We start from the raw sequence: 23,731 nt of genomic DNA on the forward strand, positions 1-23,731 counted from the left end.
ATGTAGCTGGATTGGAGTACCACTGGATGGGACATACAATGAGTTTCTTAGGAATGATGGGTTCAGACTCCTCACTGACATCTTCTGGAGTATGAAGGTCAGAGAGCGTCAGCCTTCACATTCTTGGGACCTGGACAATAGGAGATGGTAAAGTTGAAAAGTGTGAAAAATAATGCCCAATGTGCCTGATGGGGGTTAAGTTTCTTGGCATCTCGTAGTTTTTATGATCAGTGAGGACGATGAAAGGATGCTGAGCACCCTCCAACTAATGCCTCCATTCCTCAAGGTCCAGCTTGAAAGCGAGGAGTTCCCTGTTGCCGATGTCGTAAGTTTGCGGGAAAAGAAGGTGCATGGATGGAGTTTGGCTGGGATTCCCTGCTGCTGCGATAACACTGCTCCTACCCCGGTGGTGGAAGAGTTCACGTCCACGACGAAAGGTGTGTTGGGGTCTGGATGGATGAGGAGCAGTGCACTGGTGAATACCTCTATGAGTTGTTGGTAAGCTTCTGTGGCTGATGGTTACCAGGACAGAGACTTGGACTTGTTCCTCATCAGACTGGTGAGTGGACAGGTAATGGAGCTGTAGTTGTGGATGAACCATCTATAGAAGTTTGAGAAGCCTAGGAAGCATTGGAGTTCCTTAATGGCATCCACCTTCCCCTCATCCACCTGGATGCCACAGCTGCTGATGTTATATACAAGGAACTGCACTGAGGATTGATGGAAGGAACATTTCTCGGCTTTGAAGAAAAGGTGGTATTCTCTCAGGTGTTTCAGGACCTCTGCAACATGGTGGCAATGTTCGCCCATGCTCCAGAAGTATATGAGGATATCATGAATGTAGATGAGGACAAACCAATGGAGATACTCCTGAAGCACCTCGTGGATGAAATCCTGGAACACGGAGGGGGCGTTGTCCAGGCCATAGGGCATAACGAGATATTTGTAGTGGCCAGTAGGGGTCACAAAAGCTGTCTTCCACTCGTCCCCCTCATGTATCCGGATGAGGTTATAAGTGCTCTGGAGGTCCAACTTGGTAAAGACAGTGGGTCTGCAGAGATGTTCTAGTGCCTCTGGAACGAGGGGAAGTGGATAACGGAACTTATCCATTACTTTGTCGAGTGCCCGGTAATCTACAGTATACAAGGCTGCAACTCGAAGCAGCAGGGGATGTTGATAGGTGAATGTAGATTTGTTGTAAAGCCTCTTCAATGTACTCCTCCATGGCCTTCTATTCAGGAAGTGAGAATGGGTACATTTTCCAACGGGGCACTGGCTCACCCGGAATCAGATCAAGTGCACAGTCCCATGGCCAATGTGGAGGCAGCTGTGAGGCTTTCTTCGGGCAGAATACATCATTGAAGGGGGCATAACAGGCTGGAATCTCAACAGACTGTTTCTCAGTTGGACTTTCAATAGACATGGAGATGATGGTGATAGTCTCAGGATAGTGTGATGATGAATGAGGAGTTTAAGGAAAAAAGTCCAGGAAACATTTAATGCCCCACTTCAGTACCTCACCAGTCTTCCAAGAGATGATAGGTTTATGCTGCACAAACCATGGGCACCCAAGGATCACATCAGCAGTGGAATACTCCAGAATCAGGAGATGGAGAGTTTCCATATGCAGCAGGCCAACACATAGATGGAGGGAACCTACACTGTCGGATGTGTCTTCGGCTAAGTGGTTTTCTGGTCACTGACTGGACCTGGTAGATGGTCTTGGTGGCCATAGTCGGGAGGTTGAGCTGGTGGCAGAGGTTCCTGGAGATTAAATTCCTGGCTGCCCCGGAATCGAGGAGGGCATGTACTGGAATGGAGACATCGGAGGCAGTAAGCATAACAATTGTGGTGAGTGGCTGCGTATTGGCAATAGATGGTCTAATAACACTCACCATGGGTCGTGGAGGACGAATTGGGCATGCCATGATGACATGCCCAACAGCACCGCAGTACAAACACAAGCTCTGGGTCAGCCACCTCTGCCGCTCAGCATAAGACAGTCATGTAGTGTCCATTTGCATAGGCTTGGGGCCTGGTTCTGGAGTGCTGATGTTCTCTGGCCGGCAAAGTAATGGAGTGATTGGTTGACTCTGGTGTTCAAGACATGACTGGAAAATCTGAGGGAAAATTTGATGAATCTATCCAAGTCAATGGTTTCAGAGATCAGATGCAGAGAGAAGCAGTCGTACTCTAGGTTCCCATCCCTGATGATAGGTGGTGAGGAGCAGGCGCTCCCTTCCATCCACTGGCAGCAGCAAGAGTTCTGAACTGGAGAGCATATTCATCAACAGACATAGAACCCTGACAAAAATGGTACAGTTGCTCACCCACAGAATAAATCACCAGCTGGTCTACTGAAAAACTTCACGGAAGTGATCAATGAAATGATTAAGTGATTGTTTATGGTACCAGCTTGTGATCAGATGGTTTCAGCCTATTGGAGTGCTCGTCCTGTCAGCAGAAATAAGATAAAAGCGATTTTTGCTTTGTCCGTTTTGTAAAGATGGGTTCTCTTCTCGCTTTTCCATGGGTTAAGGAGCACTGTAGAAGGAATCCGTTGCACTCCTCCACTGGACCAGAGAAGGGCACTGGTTTAGCCATGGGACTGGTGGAAACTGACGGTGAAGAAGTGGTGGTGGAGGTGACGGAAGTGACCGGAGTTGTTGTTGTTGTGAGAATTCGCCAGAGGGAATCCACAATCTCCTGGAACAGATACGTTCAATGGTGAAGTTTGACGATATGGATGAATGTGATAGAAAGTCTTTGCCTTACAGGAGATCATGGATGAAACGGATGGAGGATGGATGACAGCAAACACCTCAGTTACAATGGTAAGTATAATATCCACATGGAGACTTGGGAGGAGACAGACATTGGAGTGGAGAACACGCTGGAGAATCTAGAATAACATAGAGAGAGTCCTCTTCATATGAACAAGACTGGACACTGGAGTGTTGTGAGGTGTGTGCTTAAGTAGTCCATTTGATGAGGGTGCATATGTGACTGGGTGGTGAGTTAGTCTGGCAGTTCTGTAACGCATGCTCTCTCATTTCAATGTTGTTGTTAAAATTGTGCTTAAGCAGACAGTTTGCTTCGTACATTCAGATCAGTGGCATTAACAGCAAGTCAAAAAGAGAAATCTCTCAACTGAACCATGCACATGCATTTTAAACACTTACATTACGTTCTTGCATATTTAATTCAGCTGCACAGGTAATTTCAATAGTATGACCCATTTCGGGGGACCCAAAATTACACTTTAAATCAAACACAGCTATAGAAATTAATCTTAATTAACAAGTAAATATGCATTTTAATATACATCGTAAACTCTGTGTAATTCACACCTTAATAGCAGGCAGATATTTCCCCCGTTATCACTTATGACTTTTTAACTCTGCTTTTCTGAAACAGCCTGAAGTAACCTCGTGTGTAATGCGCTGTTGATTTCAGCTAATAAGGGAAAAATTACAGCAATTTTCTGGTGTCATGACTGTTTGGGGCAGCCTTCATCCCAGCACAGTTTGCTTTTTAATTAATTAATAAATCGTAAAAAAAAAATAAAAAAAAGATCAGCACTATCTTTTCCTAAATCTGATTTGGTGGGCAAGTCAGATTTTTAAGTGGTCTCAGCCCAACCTGTCCATGTCTAGATCCAGTCCCGACAACTAAATAAATATTTTGAAAAATATGTTATAATGATATAATATAATGTGCACCGAGAGCATGCACACACGATGACTCCTCTATGTCACTGTAATCATCTTTATCTTGATAACAAATGTCTATCAAAATTTTACTAGCATGCCACTGATTTGCTTTATCCAACTGAAAGCTGTAGTCGGGTCGTACTTTGAAGCCAAATAAACGCTGAAATGAATACATTACTTAAATCTAGATGTAAGTCATTATTCTGTCCACCATATCTGATGTAATAAACTGGGTTTTCTCTTCATTAGCACTGTATTGAACTGACTGCTTGAATGCATTTGCTTACTGGATCCTTGGACTGAAAATTTTCTGAGTTTACCGGTTTGAAATTACCTGATCGCAAACAGAGGAGAGGAAACATAACGACGGCTTCTTTTTGATTTTTAATGCATTATTTCCACTAAAATGTATTGATTGAAATAATTAATCATTTCATTTTTTTTCATTTTTTTTCTTTAACCACTCTGCACACCAACAGTGATAAAAGGCTAAGCTGAATAACTGCATTATAAATGTACTTTATTCGTATAAAAATACCTGAGATGGCTTGACGAACACAGATAAATCATAGTATATTTTCGCAATTGTATGTATACTGTATTGATGTTTCATCAGGTAAAAGGTCTCAGTCTGCATTTTATAGAACTTCATCACAGTCCATGTCCGGCTTCAATTAGTAGCCTTAAAATAATTTCCGCCTGTATTATTGTCAATGGACGGTCGCCAGTTTGAACAAGAAATTTGTTGACTTTGTTGAACCTGACAATAAACATCAGCATTTCAAATGGTTTATTTAGCCTTACATGATACCCTACCATGTGTGTAATCTTCCATTTTAATGTGAGACATTACATGAGCAAGGCGATTGTCAGTGCTGCCAGTGTCTACACACTGTCTTGTTTAAAATTACCAAACCAGATATTTTTGAATAATCAACTCTGAGCAGGAAATATTCCTTTATTTCAACTACTTCAATTTGATCTAATGATTGATAAATGTATCATAAAGTTCAAAAAAAGTGCATTGAAATCATTGCTAACATTGTTATTGTTTAATTTGTAGTGTTTATTTGTATTTACTGTTTTATGAGATGTACAACAACCTTGTCTAATTCTATTGCTTTTTAAAGGGCACCTTTAGATGTAATATTGGTCTTGGGTGTCCCCAAAATGTGTTTGTGAAGTTTCAGCTCAAAATACCCCACATCTCATTTATTATAACATGTTGAAAATGTCATTTTTTTGGGCATGTCTAAAAAAAGAGCTGTTTTAGGTGTGTATCACTGTAAATGAAAATGAGCTGCTTATTCCTGCCCTGTCTTCAGAAGAGGGCATGGCGTATACATCTCTGCATTGCATACATAAAGCAATGAACAGCTGGTACAAGCAGCATGACTGAGAGCTAGATAACTGGTGTACAGCCGTACGTCTCAACCAGGACGTCTCTGAATGGTTATTTGATACATTTATGAATGTGTAGAAATTTTACAGCACATTTGCAATGATGGATGAGCAACATCAAATACTTTGATAATGTTCGCTATGTGGTTTAACGAAATGACACACGCACACAAAATATGGTTTAAACGTTAGCTAAGCACTATAACGACATGACATGTATGTGAGGGTTACTGTCGCATCATGTTCAAATATTACTTCTTGTACCGGTACTCATCTGGCAATTGTGAGAGGATGCCTAAAGAACCAGAAAATGTGCTGCATTTAGTGTTTTTAATGTCTTGTCTTTACAGATAACCTACACAGTTTTTCAAGACAATCACCTTTTACACAGTTCTTTACAAATGTGTGGTTATACCGCATATAAACAAGGTTAAAAGTAGATGACAGACATTTGATCTCTAAGACAGTGACAGCTTTTGCTGCATTTGTTGTAAAACTGGCTAAAAGTCACATTGACTGAAATGGCGATTTACTGAAAAATCATAAAAAATAAACAGTGTGAGACTTACTTCTGGAAGTGAAGCTGGATCATGAACAGTTTGTACCGATCCATCCTTGATTAAAAACTTGTTAGCAAGCCTGCCTTGTATTGCCCCTCACTCAAAAAGAAGTTTGCACTAAAATAGTTCGTGCATACATACATGATTTTAGGGACATTTAGGGGCGCTTGACCTTCAAATATAAAACTCAACCACTCTGTCCTCTATGGCTCAGTCGCAGGTACATAATGAAGACTCTTGTGTTGAGTCTTAAATCAGTCCCTCCAGGATTTCGCTGAACTTTTTTCTGATTTTTGCTGCCTAAAATTACTGATTTTGCTGTGGCTTTTCTCAAAATTTGCAGTGATTGCGGCATTTCTTGTTGTTTTGCAGTGAAAATATACCACAGACAACATTCTTCTAACAATGTTATGACTTTTCTGACTTCGAGGGACATCGTAGAGCTCCAGACTAACATTTGAGGACACCAGAATTTTTGCCATTAAGTTCTAAAGAAGGTGGCTCCAGCACCTGACAGTAAAGCACTCACCCTAACATCTCGGAGATGTCTATTTGATGTCTGCATTTACATATGCAAGATGTATTTTTAAGAGTGCTTGCTCATCTGCAATACATCTAAGATGTTTCCTGTCAGATGTCAAACAGACATTTATTAGAATGCATGTAAAACTGCTTCTGAGACGTTTATCAGAGTACACAGCAGATGTTTCCCAGATCTTTAGCAGATGTTTTACAGATGTACTTGTGCTGTCTAGGTAGTTGAGATTCTTGATTTTATGGAGATGTTATTGATTCTGTGGCAAATTGGACTGCTTTCTTCAGTGTATCTCCCACTGCTGTGTATAATGGTGTCATATGATCGAGATCAGCCCGTGGCTCCAGTTCGAGCAGATAAATGGTCTGTGCTGTGTAGCCCAAACGAGTAGCGCGGATTCATTCCACTTTCGGTTCCTTTATTGAATGTAGCTTTTGTAAATCGGTCATGAGGAGAACACAAGGCTGTTCATTCAATTTTAGAACTGAGAAACAACCTTTTATTGACTGAATGCAGATTGCGATGAGGTCACGGGACGTGTCTTAGCCCAAAATGTGCTGCAAATAAAATAATTGCGGAGTTTGCTTGATTTTGCGATAAATTTAGCAATTGCAAAATCCTGGAGGGACTGTTAAAATCCTGAAACAGAGCAAGGGTGTTTCTGCTGGGACATTGCTTTTGACACAGCCGATCGCATGCAGACAAAATGGCGGACATGGCACAACACACTGAGAGCTGAGGATATGGTAATACCCATTAGTCTGTCAGTCAATAGTGGTGGGCGGGGCTAACGAAATATGACATCATATAGCGAACAGGATCCAAAGCAATCCAAAAGACTGGATGGATTTTTATCATTCTAAGTTGGCTTTGTACACACAATTCCAACACACATTTCTATCCAAACACCTTGTAAAAGTGGATTTTGCATAATAGGTGCATTTCTTTAATAAAAAAAGGTGGTAAAACTCTGAAGTACTGCATATACACACTCAACAGTCTTGTTTGCACCCACGTTAAATCATGAAATATGCATCAGAATAACATGACAGCATTTTCCTTTGTTTCATTATAGCTGAATAATGATTGTAAACTGGTTTATTTGTTTAGATGAAGTATCTGTGATGAATTGTACATCAATAAATTAAAACAATCTGATGGTATGGGCACTGCCATTGACATTGGCTACAGTGGAAGTTATTTTACGCTACTATTCGAAGTTTCCATTTTTTGAATGTGGAAGTGTGATAAAGTGTGCATATTAGGGCTGCACGATAAATCAAAATGAAGAAGATTTAACTGCTATCATTGATTCAATGTGACTAATAAACAGACGACTACAGCAATATATGTTTTATCTGAGTTCTTATTATTACAATTTTCATTATAATAAAGTATATTATCTATAATGCAATGCTAATCGACAGCCTTTTTCACTGCTTAGAATACTATGAAATATGTTGCATGCCTTATTCTATGTACAAATTCTCTGTGTGTGTGTGTGTGTGTGTGTGTGTGTATGTATATTTTGTTCAAAAAGTATTTCCTGAGCTGTGCCAGAAATCGCTCCCTAACCCCTATATCAGGGATCTTCAACTAAAATTGCATGAGGTCCAGACAATTATATAGGCCTACATAAAAGCATGAATTGACGGTTTTTACCAGACCAGGGTATCTGCAGGATATTTAAGCTCATATTTAAGACTTTTTAAGACCTTTTTTAAGACCTGCACAAATAAAATGTAAAAAAAAAAAAACATGATTTATAGTTCAGATACAGGTTTTTATTATTATTATTATTATTATTATTATTATTATTATTATTATTATTATTATTATTTTTTTGACTTTTAAGCTTTTTTTTTTTTTTTTTACAAAGGTATCAATTATTATATTAATTTAACCAATTAATATCAATCAATTATTATAGCCTATTAAATAAAATATACATACATGTTACTATAAAGCATTATCTTCTTGTCGATCTACTAGTTCATATTTACAACTCTGCATGTTTTTTGCTTAAAAACATGGGCTGATTTTCACTTTGGTCTGAACAAAAACAGCAGATGGGCTTATTGAAAATGCATATTCATTCTCTGCCAGCAGGAGGCACTTTTGGAACAGCATAAATGGCTGTAAACAAAGCAATACAGAGCTCATATTTAGGCTATTCTATGAAATCATACAGTAGCCTTTTGAAGTTTAATCATCACATTAAGCCGTATCACAATTCTTGTCTTATCGACCCCAAATTTAAGACCTCCTGAAATCATAATTAAAACTTTCTTCTACAATTTAAGACTATTATGGACTTTTTAAAGACTTTTTAAGGACCCGTCAGTTTTCCTATTTTTTGACATTGTTTTTGTCAAAATGACATTGTTTTTCACTCACTGAAGTTTCATCTGTCTGTGCCCTGCTCTCTGCACTGCACACACGGCTATGTTTTTCACTCACTGAAGTTTCATCTGTCTGTGCCCTGCTCTCTGCACTTAAATTACAAGAGATGGGAGATCTGATGATAATTTGGTGGATATTTGAAAAAAAAAAAAAAAAAAAATATATATATATATATATATATATATATATATATTTGTTAATCTATAGTAGCATATTTATCCTAATGTTAAATTAATGGTCACCTGAGTGTGCTCTATGACCATTATTATCTTATCTTATTAACGCTGCTTAGGAGAGTTTCAAGATACTAAATATAATAAATACATCAAATTTGTGTGTTATATATGTGACCCTGGACCACAAAACCAGTCTTAAGTGTCAATTAGAGATTTATACATCACCTGGAAGCTGAATAGATACGCTTTCCATTGATGTATGGTTTATTAGGATCGGACAATTTTTGGCCGAGATACAACTATTTGAAAATCTGGAATCTGAGGGTGCAAAAAAAATCAAAATACTGAGAAAATCACCTTCGAAGTTGTCCAAATGAATTCTTAACAATGCATATATATATATGCGGTAGGAAATTTACAAAATATCTTCATGGAACATGATCTTTACTGAATATTCGAATGATTTTTGGCATAAAAGAAAAATCGATAGTTTTGACCCAAACAATGTTTTTTATTTTTTTTTTTTTGCTAAAAATATACCCCAGCGACTTAAGATTGGTTTTGTGGTCCTGCGTCACATATGTATGTGTAATATGTGTTTATTTTTGTTACTAGTATTTTAATAGTATTTAAATATTAAAAAACCTATTAAACATTTCAGAACAAATTAGGCTAAATATTATACCATCGATGAAACCACAAAGCTGTTGGGGATGTATGTATAATTACAATATAAAGTCTTTGTGTGTGTTTATTGTTATTAATATTATTTTTCAAAATAAGGTAGGCCTACATGTAATATAAAAGTACATATGTGACGAACATGTTTGTGCAACAGCTCCAGTCTCTGACACGCAGTGTAGGCTACACGTCAGTGTCTGAATTCGTTCACTTCATTTCGTTCACTGTTTTCTGATATAGTGCACTTAGCTGGCATACACTATATAGGGATTAGTGAATGAGTGAACGAGTGAGTGATTTCGAGCATAGCTCTGGAACGTGTGAGTTTTATTACTTCTATGAGTCTCACTTGTGGAGTTTTTGTGTGAGGGCATCCTCTGGCTACGAGTGTGAATGAAAAAGACATTACATTACCTGTGTCCTCACTAATTCTCAAAACACCCGATTTTGGATAAAAATATTAAAATGAACATTTTCTCTAAAGAAATGCAGTAAACATCCATACCCATATGTTTTTCTCCAATGTAGAAAAGTGTACGGGAGTTATTTTTTCTTTCAGTGGATGCATAATTTATTTTCTTTTTTTTTTCCGGAAAAATTAAGAAATTACTGTAACAGATTTTTTATCATAAGAATTTAATATTTTATGATAAAATACATTTATAATGAGTCGTAGTTATACGCCCCCTGTAGGTTAACAAGAGTAAACAAGTGTAAATTATGCTTGCAATCTAATTTCTAATTAATCTAATTTCTGTTTGAATTTCAATAGAATTTACAGTATAACTCACCTCAATTTCTGTCATTTTTAAAACTTAATGATTCTTTTTAGTTTTTTGTTGTTTCAAGGGGCAGGATTAAAGTATAATAATCATTTAGTGTTGTGTGATGGCAAATAGTTTTTATTAATTTTTTCACCCGATCAGCTTAGTCTTTTCTCTGCTTGTGTTTTACATGGCAGTTGTCCAGCCTGGATACACTCATTAAGTAACAATATTTGAAATGTAAGTTATTTTGTATTATTGTATTAATACAAAAAGTTAAAGTATAGTCAGTGCTTCAACTTTTACCAGAGTCTTTTTAAATATGAGTATCTGTTCTTCTACTTGAGTGAAAGATGTTACTTTTTCCATCTCTAAAAACTGAAAACAAATGATTTTAACAGATGATTAATATGCTATTTTTTCACAACATTTGTAAATGTAATAAAGAGCATTAGAAAATATATGAACGTAGGTTTAATGACATTTGTTAGCATTTAAAAGTACATTAACAAATAAGCTTGTAATCATTGTATAATTTTTGCCAAAGTCATTGGTAGACTTTTTAAAAAGTGCATGATCATATAAATGATATTTGTAAACATTAACTAATGATCTGTTAAGCATTAAATAATGTGTGTCAATGATTTATTAACAAAGTAAACCATCTGTCAAAATCATTTGAAGGTTTTTAAAAAAGTGATTTTAAAAAATTTAAAATTTAATGACATTTGTAAGCATTTCAATTTACATTAAATAATGATCTGCTAATCATTAGGTAATGTTTAATAAGTACATTAGTAAATATTAACAAGCACATTATCTCACATTTCTAGCTACAGTATGTAAATATATAGTAACTAATGATCTGTTAAGCATTATATAATTTTTGTGGATGATTTATTAATGAATAATTAAAAGTTATTATAATAATAATTAAAGTTATTATAAAGTGTTACTGTTCGTTTTCTGCTATATGTACACAGTTTGTTGTGCTGTAGTTTTGAGTTTTGCCTTAGGGTACGTTTACATAACAATGTGCTAAAAACTGAAAAGTTTTATCTTTGCATTTTTCACGTACAGACAACAATGTTGTCAAAACAATCCCGTTCACATGGATCTGCAAAAATGACTTAAACACTGTATTATGCATGCCAGGCATGCCAGCGTGTGTTTCATTGTGTGTTTAATAAACTTCTGTGTATCATTCACTCTGCACTCAGATCCTGACAAATGCCTAATTTTAACTTTGTATGGCTTGTCATTGTGTTTTCTTACTTTTTAGAATCGCCACTGTGTTTATGTTGTTTTGTTTTTGGATTTTATTTTATTTTATTTTATTTTTTAGAATTTTTATGTTTGCACTTCACAAATACTTTACATTGTGTCATATATGACCTTACCACAGTATCTCCAGTTTACAGTGAGGACTTTGTAGTGCATAGGAGAACAGATTCAGTGAATCTCCTAGTTTATTCCAAGACATATCCAGTTCTCTCAGTTGTGAGTGGTTTGATCTTAGAGCTGAAGCCAAAGCAGCACAACCTTCATCTGTGACGCCACAATCACTCAACCTGTGGAGAACAATGACACAATCTTCACTTTCTCAGTTCCGATCAGTTTTAACAGTGAATCCATTATTTAAGGGGTGGTTGATTGCGATTTCACTTTTTTAGCGTTAGTGTGTAATGTTGCTGTTTGAGAAAAAAAAAATATCTGCAAAGTTACGAAGCTGAAAGTTCAATGTAAACGAAGATATCATCTTTTACATTTCTGGCAGTTTAATGCCTAAAAAAATGGCTGGTAGGGACTACAAGAAGTTACTTCCTGGATTTGTGACATCACAAACCCAGATAAATTCTGCCCTCGGGAAAAGGCAGCAAAGGGCAAGGGCAAGACCATGTTGTGCTCATTTAGAGAAGAGGAAGAGAAAACTAGGGGTGCATGTAAAAATCTCTTCATATATGAATCGCGATTCTGTCTTCTAACAATTCTAATGGATTCACAAGTTTGAAAATCAGTGTTCTAAAGCAGAGTTTCTTAATACTGTTCCTCGCGTCCGCTGCTCTGCACACGTTCTGCCTCTCTCTCTCTCTCTCTCCCTCTCTCTCTCTCTCTTTCAGCTCAGCTTCAACAATGAACTGTTCCATTTTGCACTTATTTTCACATAGCTATAAGAAGCGTTAAACATGCATACAGGTTGCTGTACTGTATTAAAGCTTAAATCAGGATAAAACTGTATATTAAAAGCTAACAGAAGTAGTAGCATTTACAAATAACAGCGTATCTAAAAGTATGAGACAACAACAAACAAAAATCATAGGCCTACCATTATGTCTTATTAACCATTTGATATATGCTGATGAGTTTGTTATTCTGTCCCCTTTTAGTGCTGGGTTACAACAGTTGATAAGTGTATGATCAGACTATAGTGTGCAGCATGATATTTAATTTAATACTAGAAAGAGTGCAGTTATGATTGTTAAAACTTAAGAGGATCATAAGCAAAAGTTATTCTCTTTTATCTTTAAGTATTAAATGTGGAAAAAATATCTGGGTCACATTATAAAAAAATATTTAAATGATGATGATGATGTGCAGCACCAGTGCTGTAAGTTAAACAGACAGGTAAATTTGTTGGCTCGTAAATTTTACATGATGATGTTAAAATAGTACTTTTTAGAGCTTTTAGAGCTTACTGTACTTCATTTTAAACTGCACATTTATGGTGCAGTTAGAGTAAAGGTAAAATTAATTAAAAGCTTCAGGTGGCATTTAATGGTGCGATAAGAATACAGCTTAAGCTCCCAAGGTGGATAAATGCAAGCCAATTGTTTGTATCTTGTATCTTGCATGTTCCTACTTTGGATGCTGTGTTAAAAGGAATATGTATAGTTTCCTTTCAGTTGGTCACTTCGAACGTTGTGTTGAACTGACACTAGGAGTCACATTTGGGAGCCCAGACACCTCTGCTATCATTGAGAAAAGGCCAGTTACAATTGGCGAGCAAAATCTGCATAGCTGGCCATGCCCCAGGCATCTGGGTATAAATAGGCCATCGTGGCATTTGCTCACTTGTTTTGTTCTTTGGAGCCGATGCAGCATCTCTTTGTGAGAGTTTGCAGCATTCATTCATCTCTTGAGCTCTTGTCATTGGATCTATAGCACAGGCAGCAGTCTCTTCCTCTCTGTGTTCAGTGTTTATGTGTTTTGGGGAAGAGTAGAGGAAGGATGCAATGGCTCTGCTGTTTTGACTCCCCCCAAACTTCCCTATCCTCCAATGTGTTGTGCACCCTGGCAGAGTTTCTGGATGGGTTTGAGAGCAATGACAGCCGTGCTTGCCGTACTTGCCTGGGAGGCTTCTGTCCAGGGCCTGTAAGGTCTCCTCGTCCCTCGTGGAGAAGGCTTACATGGATTCTGGACAAGCTGCTTTCGCCCTGCACGCCATGACCATCCTGTAAGGTGATGTCCACTATGGTGAACCAGGAGCGCCACCTGTGGCTCAATCTGGTCGAAATGCGGGATGCTGAGAAAGTATGCTTTCTCGACTCCCCCATTTCCCAGGTTGGTTTCTTTGGTGACACCGTGAATTTTCACAACAATTTTCTGCGGTCAAGAAGCAGACGGAGGCCATCAAGGACATCCTGCCTCAGCATGGGTCTGGCCCTGTCCCTGCACCCCGAGGCATCCGCCTCTGCCTGCTCGTCACCGGGAAAGGCCCCCTGTGAGGACTACTGAGGTCCAACATATTGGACCGGTAGAGAAGCCACAGCAATGCTCTTCATCTCACAGGAAGGTGGCACCACCTGCTCGTCATCAGGATACTAAGAACCCTTGTAAGGCTTCAAAGAGGTCCTGAGACAAGTGACTCAGGGAGGAGGGACCATCTGGCTGGCCGAGCTCCACTTCCAACAGGGGTACGCAAGGTAGATCCTGCTGTCTGACCCCGGCAGAAGGACCCCAAAGGGTCAATAAAAGAGTAATTTCCTCCTTCCTTGGGTCACACTTACACCTGAATTTCTGGCCAGGTGCTGAAATTACACAACAGAGCCTGTTTGGATGCAACTCTTTTGCCTCCTCACCATCCTTTCTGGATATTGGCTACAGAACTTTCAGATGGCTCCTCAGGACTGTTCGGCTCAGCTACGCAATTCAGTTTGCCAGGTGCCCGCCGAAGTTCAGTGGCATTCTCTTCGCCTCTGTGAAAGGCAAGAATGCTGCTGTTTTTTTGAGCGGAAATTGTTACCCTTCTGGCGAAGGGTGCGATAGAGCCTTTCCGCCAGCCGAGATGAAGAGGGGTTTTACAGCCCCTAATTCATTGTACCCAAGTAAGGTGGGGGGCTCAGGCCAATCTTGGACCTGAGGGTTCTGAATCGGGCCCTTCACAAGCTTCTGTTTAGATTCCCTCAAACACATGTTGACGTGTCAGGTATCAGGATTGGTTTACAGCAATAGATCTGAAGGAAGCGTACTTTCATGTCACGATTCTTCCAAAACACGAAGGTTTGCCTTCGAAGGTCAGGCATATCAGTACAAAGTTCTTCCCTTTCAGGCTGTCTCTGTCTCGTTGCAGCTTTATGAAAATCACTGAGGCTGCCCTTGCTCCTCTTAGGGAAGTGGGTATTCACATTCTCAACAACCTCGATGACTGGCTTATTCTTGCTTACTAGCAAGAGTTGGTTTGCGAACACAGAGACATGGTCATAGAACACTTAGCATGACTGGGACTTCAGGTCGACTGGGAAAAGAGCAAACTCTCCCCGGTGCAGAGTATCTCTTTTCTTGGTGTAGATCTGGACTCGATCACTATGACAGCACGCCTCTCGGAGGTCTGTGCCCAGTGCTGAACTGCTTGAGAACTCTCAAGTACATAACAGTGGTTCCTCTCAAATACTTTCATAGGCTCCTGGGGCATATGGCATCCTGAGCCGCGGTCACGCCACTAGAGTTGATGCATGTGTGATCGTTTCAGCACTGGCTTCATACACGAGTCCCAAAATGGGCATGGCATCAAGCCACACATTGTGTGAGAATCACAGCAGAGTGCTGCCATACTTTCAGGCCTTGGCAGGACGTTTCCTTTCTACGGGCAGGGGTTCCCTTAGAACAGGTGTCCAGACGCATCTTTTTAACAACAGATGGTTCACAGCACCACTGCATAGAAGACTCCACCTCCTCCCAGTGACCAGGTGATGATGCTGTCCCCGGACAGCGTGAGGAGATCCCTCAGCAATATCAATGCACACAAAGCTCCGGGTCCTGACAACATTCCTGGGCATGTACTGAGAGACTGTGCAGTGGAACTCACTTATGTCTTCAGACATCTCACTAAGTCAAGCTGTTGTCCCCACATGCTTCAAAGCTACCACCATCATTCTAGTTCCAAAGATGCCGTCTCCATCCTGCTTTAATAACTACCATCCGGTTGCACTTACTCTGATTCTCATGAAGTGCTTTCAACGGCTAGTCATGCACCATATCAAGTCTGCCCCCCGCCCTCCCTGGACCTCTTCTAGTTTGCATATCGGTCCAACCGCTCGACTGAAGATGCCATCGTCACTGCCCTCTACTCAGCACTCACACTTCTAGACAAAAAAAAATAAAAATCATACGTCAGAACGCTGTTCATAGACTTCAGTTCAGCATTCATCCCTCAACAGCTCATTCACAAACTGGACCAGCTGGGGCTCAACACTTCGCTGTGCAACTGGCTGTTGGACTTTCTGACTGGAAGACCTTAGGCAGTACTGGTCGGCAGCAACACTTCCAGCACCATAACACTGAATACTGGGGCCCCCCAAGGATGTGTGCTGAACCCCCTCCTCTTCACTTTGCTGACCCATGTCTGCACACCGTCACACAACTCCAACCTTTTCATTAAGTTTGCAGATGACACAACTTCCTCTGACCATCAATGGTGCGACTGTGGAGAGAGTGAGCAGCACCAAGTTCCTGGGTGTGCACATCACAGAGGACCTCTCCTTGACTGACAACACTGCAGCACTGGCTAAGAAAGCATAGCAACGTCTCTACTTCCTCCGCAAATTTAAAAGAGCCAGAGCCCCGGCCCCCCATCATGTGCACCTTCTACAGAGGCACCATTGAGATCATTCTGACAAGCTGCATCACTGTGTGGTATGGCGCCTACAATGCGTCCTGCCGGAAGACTCTTCAATGCTTAGTGAGAGCAGCTAAAAAGATCATTGGTGTCTCTCTCCCCTCACTTCAGGACATTTATGGAACCTGTGTCACCTGCAAAGCCCTCTGCATCGCAGGTGATCCCACCCGCCCGTCACGCTGCTTTTTCAGTCTGCTGACATTAAGGAGGAGACTGCTGAGTCTCCAGTCCAGGACCAGCAGTCTAAAGGACAGCTTCATTCATCAGGCTGTCAGGAAGCTGAACTCCCTCCCGACCTTGCCACCCCCTCCCCCCTTTGCCCCAGACACCACTGAACTCTGAAGCCCCTCCCCCCCCCCCAGCTCCCACATTCCCAGGTCCTTCCACTCCACACCCCCCCCCCCACTAGCAAACTGCGACCTGCACCAGACACTTTGTGCAGAATTGGTCTGCTCACTACCGCATTCAACTACCTCTTCAGTCAGTTTAAATAAAAAACTGCTCTCTGAGCTCTTTGTCACTTTAATCAGACTGAATAAGCTCTTTTGCACTACAATGTTTTTATCTGCACTGTTTGTTTATTTCACTGGTTTGCACTCTATATGCCATGTGCCTTATGCTACTTTATTTAACTTTATTTTTATTTTATTTTTATTTTTTACATGCCCCCTGGTTGTATTTTATATTTAATCTGTATCTATCTACATATTTTTATGCTCTACTGTTAGTGGTATCTGTATGCACCAAGGGTCTGAGAGTAACGCAATTTCAATTTTCTGTATGTATGTGCTGTACTTGTGGAAGAATTGACAATAAATTAGATTGACTTGACTTCCAAGACAGGCTGGAGTGCCGTGTGGCCTCCAGGGTCTGGACAGGCCCCTGGCTGTATTGGCATATCAATTGCCTAGAGTTGTTGACAGTGCTTTTGGCCTTGGAAGCACGTGATGGTCTGGATGGACAACAGATCAATGGTAGCATATATCAACCATCAGGGTGGTGTTCGCTCCCGTTGTATATCACAACTTGCCCGCCACCTCCTAATATGGTGCCAGCAGAAACTCAGGTCCTTAGACAGTCCAGCTGATTTGGAGTTGTTTTGGTCAGGCACAGTTAGATCTGTTTACCTCACCTGATCCACTCATTGCCCACTGTGGTATTCCCTGACTGAGGTCCCTCTCGGCACGGGCGCACAGCTGGCCCAAGGGTTTACACAAGCATGTGTTCCCCCCAGTGAGCCTCATTGCACAGACACTGTGCAGATACAACCATGTTCTGAGTATGTCTTGTAAGGGGATAGACAGAGACAGATCACCAAAGTTCTGAGTCTCCAACATGCAAGGGTGAGACGTTAAAAGATACACCATTCTGAGTCTCCGGTACGTCCAGAGAGACACAAACAGATCACCAACATTCTGAACCTCTGACTCATGAGGGAAGAGACAATAACATATACCAAGTCCTGAGTCTCCAGCTTTTGAGGCAGTAACAGATACAACCACATTCTGAGCCTCCAGCCTGTGAGAAAAGAGATATTCTATGTTCAGAGTCTTCGTCCAGCGAGACAACAACAGATGCAGCACGTCCTGAGTCTCCATCCTAGAGAGATAAATTGGAGTCTCTGGCAAGCAAACCTTAACTTCAAGGTAATTTTGCCTAAGGACCTTCTGCACTTACTCCAGGGCTACATCTGCGTTCCAGAATTTAGGACCCTTTGGTGCTCCAGGAGATGAGCATCCTATAGCACTTCATGTTCAAGGCTGTTAAAACAGATTCCTGTGCCTTTCCCCACTGTATTGCTACCAGCACAACTAGTAGAAGAAGTCACCACCACCGGACCGCTCACTTAACCACAGACAATGTAAATATCACTTATTCAAACATTTGATGCATTTAATTTGATGCATAATAAGGTTCTTTACCTTATATGTTTCAGAGTAGCAACAGTTTATCTTTCCATAAGATAACATACCTCTGACATAGCAACACCCAACTAAATCATTTGCATTTTATGCATCTTATGCACTTTATTCCTTTTTCATTTATGGTATTTATTTAGTAGTTGTTGATTACTCTTTTGTTAATAAAATGTATGTTATTACACTTTTGTCTTCCTTGTGTTGATAATACAGTAAGAGGTTTTAGAGTTAGATATCCCACCAAACTTTCTTATCTGATGTACCCATAACCGCACCTTAAAAGACACATGATCCAAAAATTATAATGTCATTTGGTGACATGAGTACACATCACTACACTCTTTTGCATCCCTAGGATGTCGAAAGCAAATTCACTACATATGTATGTTTCATGCAAAATCTGTTTAAGATAAATAACACTATTCACTACATAGCTGAATTTTACTGTGTTATTTAGATCTGTACTCATATATATGAGACAATGATGTATGTGTGATTTTACACAATTAAAACAATGTTTAAAAAGGAGTCACTGTGTTGAGCTCGAGCCAAGCATTGTCATTGAGTCGGGTGCAGTATTATGTTACTGAGGAGCAGCTCATGTGTTCAGTCATTTACAGCTCAATCAGCTGAACTCACAGCAGCAGAAAGAGACTCAAGACTTCAAACATACTTTACATTCTGTTTCATGTCTGAGAGTCAAATATGATCTTACCACAGTTTCTCCAGTTTACAGTGAGGATCCTCCAGTCCAGTAGACAGCAGCGTGACTCCAGAATTTCCTAATTTATTCCAAGACAGATTCAGTTGTCTTAGGTGTGAGGGGTTTGATCTCAGAGCTGAAGTCAGAGCAACACATCCTTCATCTGTGATGCCACAATCCCTTAACCTGTTGAGAACAATGACACACTCTTCACTCTCTCAGTTCAGATCAGATCAGTTTAGCAGTGAATCCATTATTAAAGAGAAAGTACCAACTTAAAGCACAAATCAATGTTTGATGGATCATTGGACTGAGACCTAAAATGTCATAGATCACCAAACATGATTCTCATATATGACAGATTAATAATATTTGTTGCAAAATATCAGTGATTTAAAAATGACAAGTATTTAAATTTCTTATTTGCTAAAACGGTTTTAATTAATGACAAGCCTGAATAACTTATTAATATGCAACGTTAATAAATAATTTAGGTCTTCCGGAAACAAAAGAGAAAGAAAGCACCAGGCCCAGACAGTGTTAGACCAGCCTGTCTTAAAACCTAGTCAACACTATCATCCCAAATCACCTCCAGTCCAAATTAACTCAGCTTTGTGCCCACCTCCATCTGTCAGTGGATCACCAGCTTCCTGACAGACAGGCAGCAGCTAGTAAGGCTGGGAAAATTTTCATTCAGCACTCGCACCATCAGCACTGGTGCACCCCATGGATGTGTGCTCTCCCCACTGCTCTTCTCCCTGTACATCAGCGACTACATCTCTAAAAACCCCTCTGTCAAGCTCCTGAAATTTGCAGATGACACCACACTTATCGACCTCATCCAGGATGGAGACAAGTCTCCTTACAGACAGGAGGTTAAAGAGCTGGTTGTCTGGTGCAGTCTCAACAACCTGGAGCTCAACACGCTCAAAACAGTGGAGATGATTGTGGACTTCAGAAGATTGTAGTGGATAGTCTGGACTGCTGAGTGGATCATTGGTTCAACACCCCCCCCCCCCCCACTCTCCAAACACTGCACTCATCCAGAGTCAGTAAAAGAGCTGGCAAAATCATTCTGGACCACTCACACCCGGCCCATTACCTCTTTGAACTGTTGCCATCAGGTTGACAGAGACCACTGAGCATCAGAAAAGCCAGATATAAGAACAGATTCTTCCCTTAGCCAATCCATCACATAAACAGTTAACTTGGCAATAAATATGTAATAAACAAATTTATTTAATACACATACCTCTTATTTACATTTCCTTGCATTTGTACATAATACACCTGCACAAACAAATCCCATCTATTGTCTACTTTCTATATTGTGTATTTTTTTTAATAATTGTTTATTTTTGTATATTGTCATTTCCTATTTACTTTTCCTATTTCTATTAATTTTATTATCTGTGTCTTGTCACTGTCATTCTGTTTGTGCTGTGGACACTTATGTCACCAAAAAAAAAAAAAAATCTGTATGTAAACATACCTGGCAATAAAGCTCTTTCGGATTTGAATCATGACAATGCCATTGATGTGATGTGTAAACATCAAAGTACTAACCACTAAACTCTGGACAACAACTGCAGAACTAAAGATTTATGATATTTAACTTTGATTGTCTAAATAAATTGATTATTCTCAGTGATACTTACTGAACTGATCTGCATTCTTTAATCACAGGCAGCAGCTTCTGGAGAACTTTAAATTTTTCAGCTTTATTGCTTCCTCCAAAAAAATTATTAATATTAAACTCATCAAGCTTCTTCTCTGATGTCAACAACACAAAAACTACAGCTGACCACTGAGATGAAGACAGTTTGGCTTCCTTTATTGTTCCAGATTTCAGATACTGTTGTATTTCCTCCACTAGTGAATAATCACCCAGTTCATTCAGACAGTGGAACAGATTGATGGATTTCTCTTGCGAGTCAATGGTCCTGATCATCTTCTTGATGTACTCAACTGTTTTCTCATTGTTTTCAGAGCTACTTTTTATCTGTTTCATTAGTCCTTGTAGGAGAATCTGATGAGACTCCACTGACAAACCAAGAAGGAACCGCAGGAAAAGGTCCAGATGTCCATTTTTACTCTTTAGAGCCTCATCCACAACTCTCTGATGCAGCTCAGATAATGAAACATATTCTGATGAATTGAGTCGAAACGAGTCCTTAACTTTAGACTGCAAACTCTGTTTGGTGATTTGGTCAAACACATTTCTGTTGTGGTTTGTACAGGAGAGGTGCACATATAGAGCTGCTAGATGTTCCTGGATGCTCAGATGAACAAAGCAGAAGACTTTCCCCTGATACAAGCCACACTCCTCTCTGAAGATCTGAGTGCACAATCCTGAGTATACTGATGCTTCTGTCACATCAATGCCGCATTCTCTCAGGTCTTCCTCATAGAAGATCAGGTTGCCTTTCACAAGCTGCTGATAAGCCACTTTCCCCAGTTTGAGGATCATGTCTTCATCTGTCACTTTCTTCTCATAGTCCTTCCTATGTTTGATGTTGGTCTGAAGGATCAGGAAGTGTGTGTACATTTGAGTGAGAGTCTTGGGAATCTCTTCACTCTCTGCTTGAATCAATATCTTCTCTAGAACAGCGGCTGAAATCCAGCAGAAAATTGGGATGTGGCACATGATGTAGAGGCTCCTCGATGATTTCAGGTGTGAGATAATTGTATTGGCCAGACTCTGATCACTGATCCTCTTCCTGAAGTATTCCTGCTTCTGTGGCTCATTGAAGCCTCGTACCTCTGTCACTCGATGGACAGACTCAGAGGGGACGAGATCAGCTGCTGCTGGTCTGGAGGTGATCCAGATGAGAGCAGAGGGAAGCAGATTCCCCACAATAAGGTTCATCAGCAGCACTTCCACTGAGGCTGATTCAGATATATTACACAGTTTCAGTTTGCTCTTAAAGTTCAGAGACAGACGACACTCATCCAGACCATCAAAGATGAACAAAACTTTATATTCATCGCTGGATATTTCCATTTCTTTAGTTTCAGGGAAAAAGACATGAAGAAGATCTGAAAAGCTGAGTGTTTTGTCCTTCATCAAGTTGATTTCTCTGAAAGGAAGTGGAAATATGAGCTGGACATCCTGATTCTCTTTCCCTTCAGCCCAGTCCAGGATGAACTTCTGCACAGAGACTGTTTTTCCAATGCCAGCGACTCCCTTTGTCAGCACAGTTCTGATAGCTTTGTCTTGTCCAGGTAAAGGTCTAAAGATGTCACTGCATTTTATGGCTGTGTCCTCTGTTGCTGCTCTCCTGGATTGTGTCTCAATCTGTCTCACCTCATGCTCATTACTGATCTCTCCACTCTCACTCTCTGTGATGTAGAGCTCTGTGTAGATCTCATTCAGGAGTGTTGGGTTTCCCTGTGTCGCTGTTCCCTCATACAGACACTCAAACTTCTTCATCAGATTTGATCTAAATGTCTTGAGGACTTCATGCCTGTAAAATTAAAATACCATGTTATTACATTAGTTAATGAGCACAATGTATTTTATGTATTCTGTATCATAATAGGGATGCATCGATTAACCAATTTAATTATTAACCCCACTTTAACGCTTCACAGTTAAATAATCGTAAAGGCTCTGCTACACCGAGTGTTTCTGTTGCATGGAACAGAACTGTTGCAACTTGCACAAAACGAAAAGGATAATATAAGATGTGTGTTTTTTTTGAGTGGAATGGTTATGTTGGAAATTGAGGATAATAAAGTCACTAGATTAACTATGACAGAGCAAAGCTTTATTCCCACAAAGAAATGCCTGAAGTTGATAGTGTGGGAGCATTTTGGGTACACCAAGAATGACAAGGGCGTCACTTTATTGCTGTAATAAAGTTGCTGCTAAAAGAGCTAGTACGTTAGGGATAATTAGATTAGATTAGATTCAACTTTATTGTCATTGCACATGTAAGCATCTAACCAGAAGTGCAATAAGCAGTAAGGACAGGATATACAGTGTCTACAACATGTTACAAATGTACAATAAATGTACAGATAAGGCAGTACTAGGGACATAATTTACAGATTTTTTTAAACACTATCGGCATGATATACAGATAGGTGTACTATGAACATACTATACAGATGGATTATGTAATAAGTGTATGTACACTATAAGCAGAAACTATGATATTTTGTAAGTGTTTTTACATTATGAGATGGAAATTTGATATAATTTATTATTTTGTTTGAATTTGAAGACAGTAGTGCAAGTAATAACAAGTGTAACTGGTTTTTGTTGTTGTTGTAAACCAGATGTAGTGATGAGGAGGGGTGAGGAGTGTGTAGTGGTGTGTGTGTAGGGGGGGTGGCGGGGGGGTTCAGTGGGCAGAATTCAGTAAGGAGTCAGCTATAGGGAAAAAGCTGTTCCTGAGTCTGCTGGTCCTTGTCCAGAGGCTCCTGAAGCGCCTCCCGGAGGGCAGGAGGTTAAACAGTCTATGGTCAGGGCGAGAGGAGTCCTTAAGAATGCTGCAAGCTCAACGTAGACAGCGTTTTGTCTGGATGTCCTCAATAGCAGGAAGTGTTGTCCCAGTGATGCGTTGGGCAGTTTTCACCACCCTCTGCAGTGCCTTGCGGTCAGCAACTGAGCAGTTTTCATTCCAGACTGTGATACAACTGGTCAGGATGCTCTCGATCGCACACCGGTAAAAGTTCACCAGGATGGCTGAAGACAGCTGGTTCTTCTTCAATGTCTTAAGGAAGAAGAGACGCTGGTGAGCCTTCTTGACCAGG

At 40.1% G+C, this 23,731-nt stretch overlaps 1 protein-coding gene across 1 annotated transcript in view; it reads right to left on the minus strand.

Moving 5' to 3' along the window:
* The window catches only part of LOC109112160 (NACHT, LRR and PYD domains-containing protein 12-like), a 56,198-nt gene that overhangs the window by 24,073 nt on the left and 8,394 nt on the right, over positions 1-23,731 (minus strand). The window contains exons 5-7 of the mRNA XM_042754571.1: positions 20,629-22,437; positions 18,983-19,156; positions 11,634-11,804 (exon numbers count right to left, since the gene is read on the minus strand). Coding sequence (XP_042610505.1) covers positions 11,634-11,804; positions 18,983-19,156; positions 20,629-22,437 — 2,154 coding nt within the window. The remainder of the gene's footprint in view (positions 1-11,633; positions 11,805-18,982; positions 19,157-20,628; positions 22,438-23,731) is intronic.

Source organism: Cyprinus carpio, unplaced genomic scaffold, assembly GCF_018340385.1.
Source record: "Cyprinus carpio isolate SPL01 unplaced genomic scaffold, ASM1834038v1 S000006546, whole genome shotgun sequence".
NCBI classification, from domain to species: Eukaryota; Metazoa; Chordata; class Actinopteri; order Cypriniformes; family Cyprinidae; genus Cyprinus; species Cyprinus carpio.